The sequence below is a fragment of the Bidens hawaiensis genome, unplaced genomic scaffold (assembly GCF_021521415.1).
Source record: "Bidens hawaiensis isolate Kalapana, Puna unplaced genomic scaffold, B.hawaiensis_p1.1 tig00000055_1, whole genome shotgun sequence".
Classification (NCBI taxonomy): Eukaryota; Viridiplantae; Streptophyta; class Magnoliopsida; order Asterales; family Asteraceae; genus Bidens; species Bidens hawaiensis.
This window is the reverse complement of record NW_027491016.1, coordinates 167710-189924: the sequence shown is the minus strand read 5'-3', so window position 1 is coordinate 189924 and position 22215 is coordinate 167710. Positions and strand designations below refer to the sequence as shown.

Sequence of the window (22215 nt, the reverse complement as noted above, 5' to 3'; positions counted from 1 at the left end):
TAGATTAAACAGAAGAAAACTCACAGGGTTTAGCGCGAGAAGGCTGGAGCGCACGCGCGAGGGCGAAGGCAGACAGAACGATCCTTAGCGCGTCGCGGGAAGAACTACCACTCTTAGCGTGCTGCGAGAAGAACTACAATTCTTAGCGCGTCGCGGGAAGAACTACCGTTCTTAGCGCGCTGCGAGAACTACAATTCTTAGCGCGTCGCGGGAAGAACTACCGTTCTTAGCGCGCTGCGAGAAGAACTACAATTCTTAGCGCGCTGCGAGAACAGTTCGCCTCGCGTATCGCAGGAACAACTGGTCTTCACGCAGGCTTCCTTGTAAGGAGTCTGGCGCGTGGAGCTGCGCAGACAACCTTAGGCGGGAAGGAACAAAGGACAAGCAAAGAGTTGGAAGAAAGAGGGAAACAAGGCTTAAGGGCGGGACGGCGACAAGAGGGAAAAGAAGGCGGAAAGAGAGAAGGAAGAGGGACGGGACGGCGGAAAGAAAGAGAGAGAAAGAGGCGGAAAGGAAAATATATTATTATTATTAAAAGTAAAATATAAGTATAAATAAATATTAAATCATAAAAGAAAGAGATCGGATAAGGGAAACGGGTACCTGGGTCGGGTCGGATTCGGGCAGATGTTACAGACATCAAGGTGCAAACCTTCCCGTTGATGTGAGCACTAGGGAAGGTCAGCCTGTTATCCTCCATAACCCTAGAGTAATGCATATTTACCATTAAGAAGTGATACTTAAGATTTACATTGTTACGGTTAGAGATTAATTACCCTCACCAACTACTCTTGACTACGTCAAAGAGACATCTTCTTAATAGTTTACAGAAAGAAATAGCATATTGCTAAATTAAATAATGTAATTACAATCTGTTTTATATATTAAAATAATGTAGAAGATTGCTATAAAGAGGTGGTAATCGAACCACTTAAAACACACAAATAAAAATCTTGGTTTTCAATAGGAAGAACACTTAATATGGGAAGCCTTGGGGTGTTGAGGCATTGGCTTCAACTTATGTATGCTTTGGTCTTATTAGCCACCATTGTTATTGCCGATAAGCCTCATGGTTATAACTCTCCACGGTCTAACGGTTGGAAATTGCCACCGGTAACACATACTTGGCCGAAGTCACATTATGTTTACAAGTCTCCACCACCACCAGTAAAACACACATGGCCGCATTTGCCATATCTTCACAAGTCTCCTCCACCGACGTATATCTACAAGTCTCCTCCTCCTCCATCACCATCACCACCACCCCCATATGTTTACAAGTCTCCACCTCCTCCGTCACCATCACCACCATCCCCATACGTGTACAAGTCTCCACCACCTCCGTCGCCTTCCCCACCACCTCTATATGTCTATAAGTCTCCATCACCGCTGTCACCATCCCTACCACCTCCTTATATGTACAAGTCTCCGCCCCCTCCATCACCATCCCCACCACCTCCTTATATTTACAAGTCTCCGCCTCCACCATCGCCTTCACCACCACCTCCATATGTGAATAAGTCTCCTCCTCCGCCCTCACCATCACCACCGCCTCCATACGTCTACAAGTCTCCTCCTCCGCCATCACCATCCCTACCACCTCCATACGTCAACAAGTCTCCACCCCTGCCATCACCATCCCCACCGCCTCCATATGTCGACAAGTCTCCCCCTACACCATCACCCTCGCCACCACCTCCATATATGTACAAGTCTCCCCCTCCACCATCTCCATCCCCACCACGACCATACGTCTATAAATCTCCCCCTCCACCATCACCGTCCCCACCACCTTCACCATTCCCACCACCTCCTTACGTCTACAAGTCTCCCCCACCACCTTCACCATTCCCACCACCTCCTTACGTCTACAAGTCTCCCCCACCACCTTCACCATTCCCACCGCCTCCTTACGTCTACAAGTCTCCTCCTCCACCATCACCGTCCCCACCACCTCCTTACGTGTATAAGTCACCCCCTCCACCATCACCTTCCCCACCACCTCCGTACGTGTACAAGTCACCCCCTCCACCATCACCTTCTCCACCACCTCCGTACGTTTACAAGTCACCCCCTCCACCATCACCTTCTCCACCACCTCCGTACGTGTATAAGTCACCCCCTCCACCATCACATTCTCCACCACCTCCTTTTATATATAAATCGCCACCTCATCCTTCATCATCTCCCCCTCCTCCATATCTATACAAGTCTCCTCCCCCACCATCACCATCACCACCAACTCCTTATATCTACAAGTCTCCACCTCCATCATCACCATCTCCGCCACTGCATTATATCTACAAGTCTCCTCCCCCACCATCTCGTGTACCCCAACATCCGCATTACTACAAATCTCCCCATTCACCATCCAAGTTACCCCCACCTGGGGTGTATTACTATAATTCTCCTCCACCGCCAAGACATTATTAAAGCACAAACTTACTCAACCAAGAAGATTGAGATATGACTCACACATTGCATGACCTTCCAGATGTTTTTTTTTTCAGTACAACTTTTTTTGCTTTCGGCGTTCATTCTTAGATCAATTTGTATTTGTGAGTTATTGAGTTTATAACATGAAATGTCCTTTATTATTTTGTATTTATTATTATTATTTATCTCTTTTAAAAAAACAAGTGTTTGTACCCGTGCGGAATGCAAAAAGTGTTACATGTTCGAAAGCTACCCCGCTTTGCGGCGGGGTGCGGCCGGAACTTTGTTGGGAAATTTTTGACTTTGTTTGCTAAGTTAAGGAATTATTTACAGAACTAATATCGTTTAAGAAATTCTTTTCACAACTAAGCATGGGTTTGAAATTTTTCAAAATTAATGAAATCTCTATTAGTAATGGCAACTTAAAGAAACCCTATAGGGTTAGCCAGGGAATGTAAAGGAATGTAAGACTTAAATTATTGGGAATGTATAAGTTGTCGTTACTAACGGCAACTTCTGCCATGTTTTTGTCAAGTTGCCATTACTAATGGCAACTTCTGAAAAGTTGACATTAGCAATGGAAACTTATGACAGATTGTCGTTAACAATGGAAACTTCTAATATCACTTATTTGCTTTAATTCACGGGTGTTTGTTTGAAACAATAAATAAGATGAATGTCAGTAGCTAAAGATGCATGCATGTATTTTTTAACCTTCTAATATAATACATACATCCTTTTAATTATGTTTAGTTATTATAATATAAGTAGATTGATAGGAGACCGTTATTTTTAAAAGTTTTTTTTTTGAACGACCAACTAAGTAACGTCGGGTACTCCGTACGCGGCCCCCATTGGCTAAAGGTAGCCTGAGCGGCCACGAGCCCGGACGGACGGAGCCCCTAGCGGTCCACCTATTGAGGGATTCCCCTGATAAAACCCGACCCCCACGCCTGCCAAACGCCACGACAGCGAGGAGCCGGCAAAACTGGGTGAGATCAGGACTCGAACCTGACAAGCTAGGGTCATCCCTCATATTTCCCATATAAATTGGTGATAGTGAGGTTTGAACCCCCTACTCTCACTAGTAATGTGAATTAATTTTGAAACTTGCTTTGTTTTTATTTTATTTTTTTTATGTCAAGACTATGAACAAACATGAAAATCAGTACGTTTTCAATTAACTTGAGTAACTCAAAATTCACTTCGTGGAGCATAGTCAATAACCATGCTCACATTGCATTTAGAAAATATTAACATATTTTGTAATTTTCTTTACATGTTGTCATTAGTAATGGCAACTTGACAAAAACATGGTAGAAGTTGCCGTTAGTAACGGCAACTTATACATTCTCAATAATTTAAGTCTTACATTCCCTTACATTCCCTGACTAACCCTATAGGGTTTCTTCAAGTTACCATTACTAATGGAAATTGCATTAATTTTGAAAAATTTTCAAACCCATGCTTAGTTGTGAAAAGAATTTCTTAACCTATATTAGTTCTGTAAAAAAGTCTAAGTTAAGGTAAAAGTTTTGTGACCAGATCGAGTTGAAAGTCTAAAAAATTTATTATAAAATTAAGTGTAATGTTTTGTGGCATAACTTAAAATGTGAGAGTTTTGTGACAAAAGTTATAAGACGAAAAGTATAATGATAAAAGTTGAAAGAACAAAAGTTATATTATCAAAATTGTGGAGTAAAAAGGTAAATATTTGTAATTTAGGTGGTAAAAAAACTCTATGGATCAAAAGATACATGCTAGAAATATATATGACAAAACACTAATGAACTAAACTAAAACTTTATTTAAAACTTAGTGTAAAAACATGAAGAATCAAACGTCAAGTTGGCTTTTAATTATATATATGTTCTTTCCTTCTCTTACCTTTGACACATGGGCAAGTATTTGTATTCGAATATAATATGTTAAAACAAATCTTGTATTTTCTTCTGAACGGCGAAGGTAAATGCTTGCATAGAAGGTAATGAAACATAATGCTATCTATAGGAGTTGAGAGATTAAACACTCACCTTTTGTGGAAGACAAATTAACCCACTTGACCGATAGTCTTCTAGCCTGATTACTTTATTTCTAAATTCAATCTTTACAGTTAAAACATAGCAAAATATTATCTTAACAGATCAACAAGTTCATGATAACCCACAAAAACTCATTGATACAACATACAAGATTAATTAATTAGGTCAATGTATCATATCTTAAACTTCCTTTTTTTCTTTTTTACCAAAATACTAATTATTGAACCTTTGAATCCTTGTTTCTAGCTCCAATTTTGTGATTCTTCTCAGATTTTAAACCTAAAACACGCAACCCCCCCCCCCCCCCGCAACTTATAATAAATACAAGTGATTTCTAGAGTTATTTAAGAAAGTATAGGAGTTAGAGTCATAGTATGTTCAGGAAATTAATTAGTATAAATAGATGATTAAGGATATGCAATTTATGTTCAAGTGTGAATAATAATAAATAATTAAAAAGGTTTTTGGTTGAGATAAAATTTTATGTTCGTGTTCTTGTTTCTTGGGCCGGAATTTCCAACAATGCGGCTATCGTTGAGTTCAGTTTATACTTTTAAAGAATATGTTGTGGACAACCAAGTTTTTGTTTATTAATTATTGGTATTATTACTAATCCTAAAATCATGCATCTAAGGCTGAGGGGTGTGGGGGGCGCGAGTGGGGGCTCCAGCCAATAATATTGTGACGTGTGGCAGAGAGAGAAACTTGATAAGATGGGCGTTGGTTGTGGTGCTCGCGCCCCTGGCCCTGGTGTGGAGGGGCGCGAGAGGGGGCGCGAGCGGTTTATTTTTTTATTTTTTTATAAATGTATTAAAAAAACGTATTATTATAAAAACAAGAAATTATTTAAAAAAACACACATTTTTTTGAAAATTCATAATAAAAAAAAACATACTAAAAATTAAACAAACAATAATATTTAATAATAAAACTAATCTAATACAAGATCATCTGGTCGCCTCGCCCACAAATGTTCAACCAACTCATGTTGAAGATCCCCGTGTATCTCACGGCTCTTGATATTTGCTATGTTATGAAGTTTTTGTTGATCACTGATTGTGGACGGTTGTGGCGGAATGTCACCTTGGTAGTTTTGGCATATAGCTTTGCCCTCGTCTTCTAACGTCATGTTGTGTAGGATAAGACACGTGTAGACGACGTCCATTATCCTCTCCCGAGTCCAATAACGTATCGGGTTCGCCAGAACATAATATTGTTTTTTTATAGCTCCAAAAGCTCTTTCAATATCTTTTCTAGCAGACTCTTGCTTCTTCGTAAAATACTTCCGTTTGTCGGCGATTGGATCTGTAAAAGCTTGAACTAACACAGCCCATTCGTTGTAAATACCATCGACCAGATAGTACCCGTACTTGAAGAGTTCTCCATTTGCAAGAAAAGATTGAGGTGGTTCAACCCCGTTGATAAGGTCGTTGATCAAATGTGACTGATCGATAACATTAAGGTCGTTATTTGACCCAGCAACACCAAAAAAAGCATGCCAAAACCAAAGATCATGTGACACCACCGCCTCAAGTATGAGGGTCGGCCCTTCATGATCACCACGGTGGAACTGACCTCGCCAGGCCGTTGGACACATAGCCCATCCAACATGCGTACAATCGATGCTACCTAGCATCCCAGGAAAACCATGTTTTTCTGCGTGCACCTCATATATGCGTTGGATGTCATACGTTGTAGGTTTACGCAGATATCTCCGAGCGTAAGTCGATATGACTCCTACGTACAATATATATTACAAAATGTAATAAATATTTAATAAAAAGTAAAATTAATGTTTTTTACCTTGGCAGAAAAAATGAAGGGATTCACGTGCAACCCTTTTCGACATCTGTAAATACTCATCCAAAGCGTCCGACGAGATACCGTACGCTAATTGACGGATAGCAGCCGTGCATTTTTGAAGAGGGGTAAAACCGGGAAGACCCCTAGCATCCTCCCTTTGTTGAAAAAAGGGATACCGTGCCTCTAAATCACTCGCTATACGCGTGAACAATTGCCTGCTCATTCGAAAACGAGTTCGAAAATCCGACTCCGCGTATACCGGTTGAGGGCTAAAATAATGCCTCATCAAAGTATCGTTAGCACCCGATCGATCACGATCACGAGGTGGTGCTCTAACCCTCGGGAGTCGGGGTTGATGGGCTTGATTTTGCAAGAGATTGACCACGGTTGCGGTCAAAACTCCCCCTACATGAAGAAGCAAATCATCCTCTTCGGAGGAGTCGGAATCAGACGAGTACGACGACATTATTTTTAAAAAAAAAATTTGGGACGATGGGTTGTTTTTGGATTTTTTTTTGAAGTTGTGGTAATTGATTTATATGAAATGGGTTATATATAGGAAAAAAATTTTGGGTTTTATAAAGGAGTTTGGGATATTATATATGAGTTTGGAGATTGAAGTTGTGTTTGATATGGTTAAAATGGGTTGATTTAGGGGTATTATATAGGATTTTGTAAAAAGGTTTTTTTAAAAAAAAAACCGAGCTCAACGGCTCTTTTGGGTGGGCCCACCAGCTTTTCCTCTCTCTTCTCCCACGATCACCCTTGCGCTCGCCTGGAAATCCGCGCTCGCGCCCCTCTCGCGCCTCGGTGGTGTGGTGGGCGCGAGCGGATGGCCTCACGCGCCCTTTCTCGCGCTCCACACCCCTCAGCCTAACAATCATTTGTATGAAAAGGTTAATTTTTAGAAAGTCAAAATTCTCTTTGTTTATTAGGCATCTAACAATCATTTGTATGAAAAGGTTAATTTTTAGAAAGTCAAAATCCTCTTTGTTTATTAGGCTATTATATAGCTCTTTGACATCATAGTTTGTGGAAGCCAGCACCAACTTGTTAAATTTGTATATATCAAGTGGGCATATATTATTATATTTTAACTCGTTTCTTTCATAACAATATCTACTATATGTTTTCGTCTATTTGACTTAAACCTAAACTTTGCATCCGTACATGTACAACACTCCTCCACCACCTCCATTAATTTGTCTACAAGTCTCCTAAACAATATGCATGCCACCGTCACCGTCACCGTCACCGTCGTCAATATAATGCTAAATAATCTATGAACCATAAGAGATCAAATATTACCCTCCGGATATCCGACTCTAAACCAATGTTGTAAAAGTAGGTTTCCAAGGCCGAGTACTCTCCGAGTGGCCAAGTACTCTTCGAGTAATCGCTACAAAGTATGTCGCCGAGGCGAGTTTATTTAAGTCCGCCTAGTTACTAAGAATCGATCAAATATGGTCAACCTTAGTCAAAATCGCATCTAGTCGATAAACTTGGGCCGAATTTGACTTAAAACAAATAAAATATTTTTCGTATTTCTATAATATTAAAGAGCAAATATCATTTTTTTTAATTAATGATTAACAATTTTAGAATAATTTATTATTTCAAAATGTATTTCTGTGATTTATATTGATATTCACCTATTTTGTTATAAATAATAGTAAACTTATGATGGTTGACATATGTATAATATCCAAAAATGAATTTTCTTTATATTTAACATGTCCTAATACTCTCCGAGTACTTCAAGTACATCCAACTCCCCATTCGGCCGCCTAGGGTCCGCCTAAGGACTTTTGCAACCTTGCTTTAAACACCTCTGTTGGATATATCTAAGTTGTTAAGTTGGAGTCTGGAGGAGGTTCGTTACATTAGATTAAATTACGAGAAGAAAAGGAAGAAACATAAATTGTTTATAATTTCATAGAATTGTTTAAATTTTTAAACATTTTACATACAAATGTTACGTTATGCAAGAAAAAAAAATTACACTATTTTCTTCACTTTTTTTTACCTCAACACGTTTATTCACACATGTATAGATACGTGTAGGGATTATGAAATATGCATACTTATGTTTCATTTACACGTATCTATAAATGTGTGAATAGACGTGTTGAAGCAAAAAAAAAAGTGAAGAAAATACAAATAACCTACACATGTATAGGTTCTATAAATAAATGAGTTTTGTCTATGTATATTTTATTCTTCGTTGATAGTTATTGTACAAGAAAGCGTTGCTATTAAACTCAGCAGTTTCATAAAAAAGTTCTCTTTTAAAAATTATCTGTGTAATTCTGTCATATCATGATGAAAACAAAAAAAGAAAAGAAAATATAAACGAGGTAAAACAATCTATAACAATCGGTAAGTACTAGTAGGTTACGGATGGAATCCATGTTCGACTCGAACATATGATTACCCACATGATCCATAATTAGGAAAGTTGGAGTTCATCGTTTTTATGTGGAACAAGTTATAATCGGCGTACCATCGGCTGGTTAATCTGTCAAAAATTATTTTATTTCAATGATGTAATAAAAGTAAAATTCAAATCCCAGGCTATGGACTAATTATCCCGAACGCGTTGTTAAATAAAAAAAACAAAACCATTTGTCCTACTGTCACTCACCAACTACTGTTAGACTTCCTCAAAGACATCTTTTTTTTGTTTATAGAAAAAACACCAAGTAAACAATATGAATCCTTGCTAATTAGATAGGATTGTTACAGCCTGTTTTATGTATTAAAATAATGTGGAAGATTGCTATAAAAAGGGGGTGATCAAACCACTTAAACACACAAATAAAAATCTTGGTTTTCTATAGGAACAACACTTACTATGGGAAGCCTTAGGGTGTTGAGGCATTGGCCTCAACTTATGTATGCTTTGGTTTTATTAGCCACCGTTGTTATTGCCGATAAGCCCTATGGTTATAACTCTCCACGGTCTAATGGCTGGAAATTACCATCGGTAAAGCATATTTGGCCGAAGTCACATTATGTTTACAAGTCTCCACCACCACCAGTAAAACACACATGGCCGCATTTGCCATATCTTCACAAGTCTCCTCCTCCTCCATTACCATCACCGCCACCCCCATACGTGTATAAGTCTCCACCACGTCCGTCACCTTCCCCACCACCTCTATATGTCTATAAGTCTCCACCCCCTCCATCACCGTCCCCACCACCTCCTTATATGTACAAGTCTCCACCCCCTCCATCACCGTCCCCACCACCTCCTTATATTTACAAGTCTTCGCCTCCACCATCGCCTTCACCACCACCTCCATATGTGTATAAGTCTCCGCCTCCACCCTCACCATCACTGCCACCTCCATATGTCTACAAGTCTCCCCCACCGCCCTCACCATCACCGCCACCTCCATACGTTTACAAGTCTCCACCACCGCCATTACCATCCCCACCACCTCCATACGTCTACAAGTCTCCACCCCCGCCGTCTCCATCCCCACCACCTCCATACGTCTACAAGTCTCCCCCTCCACCGTCACCATCACCACCACCTCCATATGTTTATAAGTCTCCACCTCCTCCATCACCATCACCATCACCACCGCCTCCATATGTTTACAAGTCTCCCCCTCCACCATCTCCATACCCACCACCACCGTACGTCTATAAGTCTCCACCTCCACCAAAGTCTCCACCTCCACCATCACCATCCCCACCACCTCCATATGTGTACAAGTCACCTCCACCACCTTCGCCATCTCCACCACCTCCATATGTGTACAAGTCACCTCCTCCACCGTCTTCATCCCCACCACCTCCATATGTGTACAAGTCTCCACCTCCTCCATCACCATCACCACCGCCTCCATACGTCTACAAGTCTCCCCCTCCCCCATCTCCATCCCCACTGCCTCCATATGTATACAAGTCACCTCCACCACCATCACCATCCCCATCACCTCCATATGTGTACAAGTCACCTCCACCACCATCGCCATCTCCACCGCCTCCATATGTATTCAAGTCTCCTCCACCACCTTCACCATCCCCGCCACCACCTTACGTCTACAAGTCTCCTCCCCCACCATCACCTTCGCCACCACCTTACGTCTACAAGTCTCCTCCCCCACCATCACCTTCACCACCACCTCCTTATATCTACAAATCTCCTCCCCCACCATCTCCATATCCAACACATTCATATCACTATAAATCACCACATTCACAATCAAAGTCAACTCCTCCTCCCGCATATTACTATAAGTCTCCACCGCCACCAAGACATTATTAAAACACAAACTCATTCTACCAAGAAGACTCATGAGACACGATCCACTTGGCATTGTCTTCTAAATGTCTATTTTCAAAACAACTTATTGTTATTCATTCTGATTCAATTTGTATTTGTGAGCTAATAAAGTCTCAATATGAAATATTGAACTTTATTAATTATGTTTTACTAAGCATTTTTGCTATTCTTTCTATCAATAAAAACAAATTATTGGCAATTATCATTTTTCTTCTTTTTAGTATAATATTCTTATTGGTAGTCATCCCTCTCTTAACTACAAAAAAAAAAACAAAAAAAAAACGATTGTTATGTGTTAAACTAATTAATAAAGTTATATAAATATTTTAATCACACCGTGAATTAAAAAAAAAACTAAACTACATGATAGGAGTTGGTTCGATTGAAGCTTAATTTACAAAATTGACGTTATAAAACTAATTTACGAACTTTGATTAGTTTAATGGTTTTGATGGTCTTGCTCAAGACCATCATGGTCTGTTGGGTATATATGTCATGTTTCCCTAGTTGCTATGTGGCCATAGTGCGTATCTATGTGGTGGTAGTTTGAGGTGTTAATCGTGTGCCGGTTAAAGGATATTAGGTTGGCGGGTTTAATAGATGAACCCTAACCTGACAATATTTATTAATTCATGTCGTGTTTCGAGTAGACCTGTCTAATATTTATTTACGAAAGTGAGTGATACTTATAACTTTATAACAATTTACTCAACTAATAACTCAAGCTTAAATGCATAGTTTTGTAATTGGTTTTTAGTAACTCAAGCTTTATCTCTTAGTTGTAGGAAGCTTTTTCAAGATGTTGAATTATGTGTATTTTAAATTCAATTCAATATCAAACGTTAAGTGGGTTCTAATTGTTGGTATTTTTCGTTTTTTATGTTTGGACGGGTCGAGTTAAATATGGATTTTGGGATGTTTGTTAAGCAGTACGTAGTTGGGCTGATGTTGTGGATCGACTTGATGCGATATATGGAGAATTATTTCGATTCATACATTCACGCATCTTCAATAATGAACAAGTCTTCATCTTCTTTGTTCATATTAGGATTGGTCAAGATCAGATTATTGCTTTCCTCTTCAGAATCATTAAATCATCGTCGTCATTGTTTCGCTTGATGAAACTTTATGTTGATTTTCTTTATCTTGCCATTCATCGTATTTATGAACTAAATCTGGTATTAGCTAGTTCATATTGTTGTTGTTTAGATTGGCCGTCTTATTGTTTGGATCATTCTATTTTGATCTGGGAATATATATTTAAATTCGGTATATGTGACACAAGAACAACAAGCAACATTGATTCACACAAGTTACATTTTTTAACAACTAAATGTTACACTCTACAGGGATAGAGATTGAACCATTTATCTTATGTTCTACACCCTAACCATTTTTCCACCACCAAGAAATTAATGTTAACTGGTTCTATTATTTTTACCTACTCAAGAAATATTAGCATGCCGTTTAAAAAAAAATTATATAGCATATGTCATTCTTTAGGTTTTCATATATGCACATGCCATTGGCTTTCAAAGTTCTAAGGAGTAACTATTTTGCTATATAATTTGGTGTACTCTATGGTATCTTGGTGTTTGTATCCAAGACTTCTCTGTGCTAAAATTCTAAGCATCCGAACATGTAATGTAATTAACGCGTTCCATTGACGCTCAAAGAATAACATTAACTAGTTTATATTAAAAGTGAGCTAAAATTTTGGTCAATGAAAACAAGCACCACATTAATGACATGCAGCCCATCAGTGAACAACAAAAAAAAATCAGGCACTTAGAGGGGAAGGGACACTAGTGTGGGTAAGGTTTATGGGTTGTTTACTACATGGTAAACCCACCCCTAACTATGTGGGTAGTTTGCCAAATTACAATTTGTGGCGAAGGTTTACCACGAAACATATAACAGTTGGAGATTTTTGAAAAAATTAAAACACCCATTAATACTCAATTTATTACATATAAATACCACTAACTCTTCATCATTTTTTTTCACTCAAACATTTCATTATTTTTATTCACTCAACCTTCACCATTTCTATTCACTCAAACCCTAATGGCAAATTTCTCAAACGATGATCTCAGGTGACAAACTAGATGCGTACATGTTAAGAAAGGAAGCAATGCTTCAAGATTTGGTGGATGCTAAAAAGCAACAAGTGGAGGATTCTAGAGCGTTGATTGCGGAACAACGCGAGAGTGTAGCCAAAGGGATGTATGACATAGACTTTAAGACATATACTCGGCCACATGATCATCTAGAGGACGAGGTGAAGAAAATCGCTATAAATTACAAACGAGAAATTGCAGAAAAATATAATTGACCGAAGAATCATCTTGTTTAGATGTTCGTGTTTTATTATTATTTTTTTTGTTTTGATTGTCATATATTATTTTTCCGGTTTTCAATTATGTAATAATTTTAATTTTATTTAAATTTAATTGTTTTATTTATTTTTAAATTTTAACAAAAAACAAAAAAAGTTTTAGGGTACTCATGGGTGGGTGTTTCCAGTTATTTTTGGGTATGTGGGTAATTAAGGGTAGAAATGAAATAACGGTGTATGATTGGCCGGTACATGGGTAATACCCATGAGTGCCCCTTTCTCTTATGAAGATAATATGAAATCCTTTCCCTTCCTGAACATAATAGTAACCAAGTTTTAAAGTGTTCCAATAGGTTACCAAAATCTTCAAAACAAGCTTCATCAAATTTTTTGTGCGTCAAGAAAATTAATGGAGAAGAAGATGGAGGGAGGGGGGGGGGTAGTTAAATTAAAAAATAATAAAAATGTCAATTATATTAACATTTAAAAATTAAAAATTAAATCCACTGGTGTGCGTCAGATATGTCTAAAAGAATGACCCTCACAACTAAGCTTTAATTATAAAACGAAAATCCTAAACCACACACAACCGGCAAGTGTACCGATCGCAAGTAGTATAGACCTAGGAAGTCCGAGTATCGAACACATAGACACGTAAGGACGCTAACGATCACTAACCCTAGACAAGACCTACCTAGGAATAATATTTAATTGATTTTTGATTTTTAACGACTTAACTGGACTAACTAGACTGATTGAAAAAAGTTACCTAAAATAGAAAACTTAATGACAAACTAACTGTATTAACTTTGGATGGAGAAAAACGTCTACCTAGGTCTGAATCAAACTGTAGGCCTAACAAGCTAATGGATTGAATGACTTCAAGACACCGGTCCGTAAAGATGACCCAACTAAGGATCGCTCGGGCTCACTGGATTACCTCTCGGTCTCACTCAACAAGCCTAAACTACTCAAAATCGACTAAAACAACCAAACCGGGAAACAATTGCTAACGTGTTCTAATGTTGACTCACCTCTCGGTCTCACCAACACTCGACCCTAATGGCAATGAATACTACACAACCAAGGATAGAGGAACAATTCAACTTAAACCAAAATAGATCAACTAGTCGCTCAAAACACCTAAACCTGACAAGAAACGAACTCGCTCTCGCGCAATTCTTATTCTAGCATGCAAAGGCAATGAGACAACCCTAACTTCTTATCACCTCTTGGTCTCTAAGAAGGTGCCTAACCGTTGTACTTTAACCACAAATTCATGCAGCAAAACCCTACGGTTGTTCCTACTGCAAACAAACCCTAAACACAAAGTCTAGAATCAAACAAGCACCGATCGATCAATACAAAACTAATCAACCAACGCAAGGAGTTTATGCAATTAATTACCAAAATTTCCAGGCCTTAAACACAACCTATTCCATGTCTAAATCAAACTTTACAATAACAAATTAAGGTCTATTAATCAAACAATCCAACAAGCTCATCAAACACTAACAATAATCATCATTCCTAGGTAGAACTAACAAGTTTAGCCTCTAATCATATTTGGACAGCCATGAATAATCATTAAAAGCATCATAAAACTCATACCAATCATCTTAACAATCGTCCAATAATCAATTCTAATCATAAACAATTCAATCTCTCAAGTAATTGCAAAACAAATTCAACAATTAAGCAAGAATATCAAAGTGTATGAACAATGTGTAAAAGAAAGGATATGGAGTGAATATGGGCTGCTCCCGGCTGATGTAAACTGATGAAAAACGTCCCCGAGGCTTGTGCTTGTGTCCTTCTTCCTTCCCTAGCCGCCACAAGCTCCAACCCTAGCTCCACAAAACTTTGTTCCCTCTTTATTTCTTGCTGCTGAGTCCGATCGGACCTGGGGCTGTTAGGGTTCTTTTTTATTTTTTTATGTTATAATATAATGTAGTCTTGGGCTTTTCATGATGCATATGGGCCGGGCTTTGAGCTTGGTCTTGAAATCGTATGCGTAAAAGTCCTTTAAGCTCCTCGAAAAGCTCGGTTTCTTTCTTTGTTTCACCCAAAACCTACAAGATAATAAAAACTATGTAAAACCTATATAAAACAAGTTAAAACACATAAAATATAATATAATACATAGATAAAAGGCGCGAAAAATAAGTATGTTTTACAACATATCAAATATCCCCACACTTATGACGTTTTCGTTCATGAAAAAGAATACTACACAGGATCATAACCGAGTTCAACCGACAACACTTGGTTTTATTTATTTATTTATTATGATTATTATTAATATATTTTTTTTTTCTTTTTAAAGTATTAGAACAAGTGACCCATTACCCAAATATTTCTTCCAACTTTCACCTAATAAGCTAGATCAGGTCGATTGCCGGTATTGCTGTCCACTTAAACCCATGCCCCCAATACTTGCCGAGGCAAATAAGGCGTGACAATTCTATTAGTTTGTATGACTAAGTGGAACCCACACCTAAAGGCCCTGCTGCCACTTCACCAATTCCATTATGGTTTTACCAGGCCGAGTCACCCCAACTTGACTTAAACCTATTGTCACATTATCAAAACATTTCGACTCATATACAAACTATAAACTCTAGCTCCCTTTCAAGTGCACGCAATTTCAAATGCATTCTTTTTTTTTTCTTTTTCTGCCTTCTGGCTTTTTGCTTCTTTTTTTTTGAATACTCATAGTACATAGCTTTGCATGAATATAAACAAATACAAAAGATAAAACAACTAATATACAGACGATCATGTTACTCGAGGCTTGAGTATGACCCGGCTTTTCATTCTAGTCCTTCACGAGTTTAGTTAAACAAACAAAACCCATAAGATGTTTCCCACTAAAGTCAGGCCATTTAAAAGGTTCAATTAGGTCAACAACCAAACCGCCCTTTCATTCTCAAAGGCTGAGCCTACCAGCACATCGATTACTGAGTCTAAACCGTTCGGTTGCCGTACATTACGTGCGGGTCTAATGGGCACTGTTCTTATTTATTATATATATATTTTGAAAACACCAAGAATTTATAAAATAACCACTACTCGGTAATGATATCATTTCCTGTTTAACGTAGAGAAAACAAATTTCAAGGGACTATCTTTTTCACATTTTTAAAATTTTTTTTTTCCAAAAATTTTCTACAACTAAGTAAAATAAACCCATCCCCACACTTAGAACGAAATTGTCCTCGATGAGTACAAGGAAAAGAAATAAAATAAAATAAAAATAAAACAGAAATAAAATAAAGTATACAAGACTAAAACAAAGAACGAGTTACTCCCCTGGTTTGTGTGCAGAATCCTCAATAGCTGAGTAGTAACCAAACGACTGTATAGCATTTCATTCGCGGCCGCAACCTCGGGAGAACCTGTTCCACAACGCCATCATAACTACCATACACATAATATAACCTGCAAAACTCAAACTCGCTCGCATGTAGCGGCGTACACAGAAAACAAAAACATAAAGAAATAACCGTATTTTTTTTTATAAAAGAACACCCCTTAAATCGACCGACTCGAATGGAGATTAAGTACGAACGGTTTCATCTTGGAACATCCTGAAATAGACAAAAACAAATGAAACAGATAGCACACACAAATAATAGGAATACAAACTCTACAACTCGGGCAGTCTCCCGAGTGATGCATCCACACGTCTACGTCTCGGAGAGCGAGTCAAGGTAGAATACCTCGACCGTCTGATCAGTCATCGACTCGCCAATGTGGTGCTTCAGTCTATGACCATTCACCTTAAACGTCCCGTCTTTATCTTTTATCTCAACAGTGCCATACGGGAAAACCTGAGTAATCGTAAATGGACCTGACCAACGGGATCTCAACTTTCCCGGGAATAACCTCAACCGGGAATTATACAATAAGACCAAATCCCCACACTTAAACTGCTTATTACCCTTCAACTTACGATCCTGCAATTCCTTCGCCCGCTGCTTATAACGATATGAATGCGCGTAAGTATGGTCCCGTAACTCCTCCAACTCATACAACTGATGAAAACGATGATCTCCGGTAGATAACTCAGAATCAAGGGAGGACGACTCAGTGTCAACATCAAAGGGTTGTTCAGTCAAGGCGACCATCTCAACCTCTGGAGTCTCCCTATCTAAAATATGTGTGTCTGAGGCAGAGGCTCCACTGAGGTCACTGGAAAACTCCCCCACATGAGTCATGATCGTATCAGTGAAGTATAGGGAGTCATCAGCCAATTTGGGATGCTTAGGTGACTGTCGAACGTCAAACGTGACGTTCTCATCCCCGACTCAAAGAATCAGTTTGCCATCGCGAACGTCGATCAATGCATGCGCGGTGGATAGAAAAGGTCTGCCTAGAATGAGTGGAACATTATCATCCTCGTTCATATCAAGAATAACGAAGTCCATCGGGAAGATGAACTTACCAATGCGAACGAGTATGTTCTCAACAATCCCACGTGGATACTTCACAGAACGATCAGCAAGCTGGATACTCATCCTGGTAGGCCTCGGTTCACTTAAGCCCAGCTTGCTGTACACGGAATACGGCATAAGATTAATACTGGCCTCAAGGTAGGCCAGCGCATGAATCACCGTATCATCACTCAAGATGCAGGGAATTGTGAAACTCCCTGGATCGGCCATCTTCTCTGGTAACTTCCTCTGTAAGACAGAAGAACAACTAGCACTCAAAGGGATGGAAGCGACCTCAGCTAACTTCTCCTTATTCGAGAGAATATCCTTAAGGAACTTCAAGCATCAGAGTCAGTGCCTCAAGAAATGGAATATTAAGGTAAAGCTGCTTCAAAAGATCAAGGAATTTGGAGTTATGCTCCTCATCTCTATCTCTATGGAGTCTCCCGGGGTATGGCACTCTAGGTTTGTAGACTCTCGGTGGCTCGATCGGTAACTGCTGTCTCTCGGCCTGTGCTGAACTCCCTGGGCTGCTCCTCTGATGCACCTGGGCCGGCGGAGACTCCATCTGAATCTCCTCATCCACCTGCTCCTTTCCATCGACTGCAGGCTACTCGAAAACTCCTCGTCTGGACCTCTCCTGAATCACGGGCTCGTCTCGTGCCCCTGCACCGCTCCTAGTAATCACAGCTTTCACGAATCCTCTCGGGTTTTGCTCGGTATTGCTCGGAAGTGTACTCGGCGGCCTCTCATTTAAACGACTAGCTATCTCCCCCATCTGCCGCTCTAGATTCTGAATCGATGCTCCCTAATTTTTCATGAAGGTTTTGTGCTCACGGAAATTCTCTTGGGTTTCTTTATAACGGGAATCCTCTCGTGTCATGAGCTGGGATAGCATCTGTATTTGCTGTGCCATCATCTCCTCTAAGGTGGGCTTCTTCTTTTCACCGCTCGCTCCTTCACCCGCATCCTGGAATAGACTCTACCGCTGCTGAAAACCGGACTGATTGCCGCCCCTCCAGTTGGAGTTCTGATTGCCTCTCCAACCCGAATTAGAAGAATTGAAAGAATTTTGATTTCGGTTTGGATTGCCTACATAGTCTACTGCCTCCTCCTGGGAACTGACTGGGCACTGAACGGTGTCATGCCCTCCTCTGCAAATCTCACACGACTTGCTCTTCGTCTGCAAGTCCTTATTGATCTTCGCCAACGCCTCCACCTGTGCCGTGAGTGCAGTGGTCGTGTCCACCGAATACATGTCGCGTGATATGGAATCGACGGTCTTACCACCCTTGGCGGGCGGTCTCTGGTATCCACTTATAGCTAACCCATTAAACAAAGCGATACACTCATCCGGGTCCTTCGTTGTCAGCAAATTTCCTCCCGCAGCCGTGTCGAGCATATTCTGCGTCGCGTACATCACTCCATTATAAAACTTCTCGACAACCGCCCAATCTTGCAAGCCGTGGTTCGGGCACAACGCTAACAGATTCTTAAAACACTCCCATGCCTCGTAGAAACTCTCGGTATCCTCCATCTGAAAAGAATGTATCTGGTTACGCAAACGAGCGGTCTTAGCCGGAGGATCGTATTTCTCAAGAAATAGGGTCTGCATGGCTGCCCAAGTAGCTATGGAGCCCTGTGGGAGGGACTCGAGCCACAGACTCGCATGATCAGCGAGTGAAAATGGAAAGAAGCTGAGCTTAACGGCGTCTTCGAAAACGCCTGCAAGATGGAAAGTGTCGCAGATACGCACGATGCGAGTAAGATGAGAATGCGGGTTCTCGTGAAGCAACCCGTGGAAAGTGTCGCAGATACGCACGATGCGAGTAAGATGAGAATGCGGGTTCTCGTGAAGCAACCCGTGAAACTGAGCAGAATGGGAAATGGTATTCAGGATGTTCGACGGGATCTGCCAGTTCATGTTAACTCCAACGGCGGGTGGTGCGATGCTGGCTCTCGCGCCAGCATAGGCCGGTCGGGCCCGGTCTGCAACTGTCCTCCTCGGTGGTGGGTTGTCACCCATGATCCTATCCCTATCGTCGGAGTCAACATATAAAGAAGTGGAAGATGGTGAAATGATGCGACGTCTCTCACAAAACTCTCTCTCTCGCTCGGGAAATGCTTCAGTGTCGGGTGGTCCTCGAGATCGAGTCTGTCGCATAAAACTATAATTAGAAATAAAATTAGCTAAACTATTCTAACAAATAAGCAAAACAAGACAAAAATAATTACAAGTAGCACACAAGGTAAGTCCTAACTCGAGTCACTCTCAAAACGCCTAAAACCGTGTCCCCGGCAACAGCGCCAAAAACTTGGTGTGCGTCGGATATGTCTAAAAGAATGACCCTCACAACTAAGATTTAATTATAAAACGAAAATCCTAAACCACACACAACCGCCAATTGTACCGATTGCAAGTAGTATAGACCTAGGAAGTCCGAGTATCGAACACGTGGACACGTAAGGACGCTAACTGTGACATTTGTCAATTTCGGGTGATTTTATACTTGTATTCTTAATGTAAACCTGACCCGTTTTGTATCCCGAACCTTTCGATATTATCAAAATGATGAATTGTATGTTAAATATTTGTTTTATAGTTATTTTACAAGTTCCATGGTAATTGGGTATGTGGTAACCATCCTCGGTCTTATTCCAAGTCAAGGACCGAACCAAAAACTGAACTAAACCGAGTTCACTCGCTTAAGACACACAAGTGTGTTTTTAGCCACCAAAACTCATATTTTTCTTCAAGATTATATTTTAAATCAATTTTAGTTAATTTCTAAACATACTTGGCATGTCGGTAACCAACTTGATCTTATAACAAGTTCGAACCGATAAGGTCATATACTCGCTTAACGAACGTTAAGGTTCTTCACAATAGAACTACATACTTGGTTAAGTCTATTTTGATTTTATTGAGTTATCTCATAACATTTATTATTTTGGGAAGTTAACTGTGAGCTTGGTCAATTATCAAGTCTCGAACCGACAAACCCGAACACTCGTTTAAACCTCGTTTTGGTATTCTTATAACCAAGGGTTTTGCAATATCGCATTTTAACCCACATTATTACTTAACATAGGTTGAGTAAAAAAAAAAGAAAAAAACTAATGAATAGAATACCGAGACCCGGTTTCGAGTAAACTTATTTTACAAAACTCGTTTCTTTAATTTCTCAAATATTTACATTTTAAATCCTAAACTTTATTTATTTACTTTATTTGTCATGTATTTTATTTTAAACCCTTCCAAGACTACCTACTAACACAAGACCCATTTAATATAGGTCTTGCTCGTTAAACCGATCTCTCCGATTATTCACGACACTATCTTTCAAGTTACTTGTTAATATGAGTACTTTTTCATCCCCCGTTTTCCATCTTTCGTTTTGGGGGTGGCATTGCATACTTATTCAAATTCAAATGATTTATACTTGAGTCTTAAACCACAACACGTATTGTATATGTTTACTTAAATAAATGCTCGATTTGGTGTTATATGCTTTACATGATTATGTGCAAATTCTTGAATGCTAAGGCAGGTAGCCTCTTGAATGCTAAGGCGGGTAGCCTCATCAAAGTATGATCATACGGTAATTCCGAGTATATATGGTATCCCCATATACAAAGGTGTCGTCAATGTATTCTTATTGACGATTTCATTATTGTCGTCAATGTATTCTTATTGACGGTTCGTCAATGTATTCTTATTGACGGTTTTATTATCTAAATTGTTGCTATTATTTATTGTTTTCATATACTAGTTGTGGATTTCATACTATATACTTATTGTCCAAAACTATGAAAATTGCTCACCAACCTTCGTGTTGACAAACTCTATTTTATGCAGTGTTACAGGTTTGATGTTAGCTTGATTGGATTACTTGAAGAAACTTATTATCTTGGCTTTAGGATATTAGAAAATAAAAGAACAAGTTATTTGTTTATCTATCTATTTGGCATTTTTTATGAACAAGTGTTGTGTTATTTATGATGATATGGATTTAAATGAGTTGTTTAAATGTTGTAACTTTATAGTGTCATTGTGCAATGAGCAATCATGTCGCGCCTCGACGTTTCCGCCTTCATTGGTCGGGGTGTGACACTAACGATCACTAACTCTAGATAAGACCTACCTAGGAATAATATTTAATTGATTTTTTTATTTTTAACAACTTAACTGGACAAACTAGGCTGACTGACAAAAGTTACCTAAAATAGAAAACTTAACGAAAAACTAACTGTATTAACTTTGGATGGAGAAAAACGTCTACCTAGGTCTAAATCAAACTGTAGGCCTAACAAGCTAATGGATTGAATGACTTCAAGACACCGGTCCGTAAAGATGACACAACTAAGGATCGCTCGGGCTCACTGGATTACCTTTCGGTCTCACTCAACAAGCCTAAACTACTCAAAATCGACTAAAACGACCAAACCGGGAAACAATTGCTAACGTGTTCTAATGTTGACTCGCATCTCGGTCTCACCAACACTCGACCCTAATGGCAATGAATACTACACAACCAAGGATAGAGGAACAATTCAACTTAAACCAAAATAGATCAACTAGTCGCTCAAAACACCTAGACCTAACAAGAAACGAACTCGCTCTGCACAATTCTTATTCTAGCATGCAAAGGCAATGAGACAACCCTAACTTCTTATCACCTCTTGGTCTCTAAGAAGGTGCCTAACCGCTGTACTTTAACCACAAATTCATGCAACAAAACCCTACGGTTGCTCCTACCGCAAACAAAACCTAAACACAAAGTCTAGAATCAAACAAACACCGATCAATCAATACAAAACTAATCAACCAATGCAAGGAGTTTATGCAATGAATACCAA

The 22215-nt window shown here is 39.4% G+C and overlaps 2 protein-coding genes across 2 annotated transcripts; both read left to right on the top strand.

Annotated features, from left to right (window-relative positions):
* The first annotated feature begins 975 nt into the window (after window positions 1-975).
* LOC143619106 (uncharacterized) lies at window positions 976-2433 on the top strand. The gene has a single exon (XM_077091144.1). It carries the CDS (start codon window positions 982-984, stop codon window positions 2431-2433), a length of 1452 nt encoding a protein of 483 aa, XP_076947259.1. The 5' UTR covers window positions 976-981.
* A 6702-nt stretch (window positions 2434-9135) lies between these two features.
* On the top strand, window positions 9136-10563 carry LOC143619014 (uncharacterized). Its single transcript, XM_077091070.1, has one exon. It carries the CDS (start codon window positions 9136-9138, stop codon window positions 10561-10563), a length of 1428 nt encoding a protein of 475 aa, XP_076947185.1.
* Window positions 10564-22215: the final 11652 nt, after the last annotated feature.

Bases quoted from the DNA above. Each gene is read 5' to 3' on its own strand.
- LOC143619106 (XM_077091144.1), top strand. From the start codon at position 982: ATGGGAAGCCTTGGGGTGTTGAGGCATTGGCTTCAACTTATGTATGCT.
- LOC143619014 (XM_077091070.1), top strand. From the start codon at position 9,136: ATGGGAAGCCTTAGGGTGTTGAGGCATTGGCCTCAACTTATGTATGCT.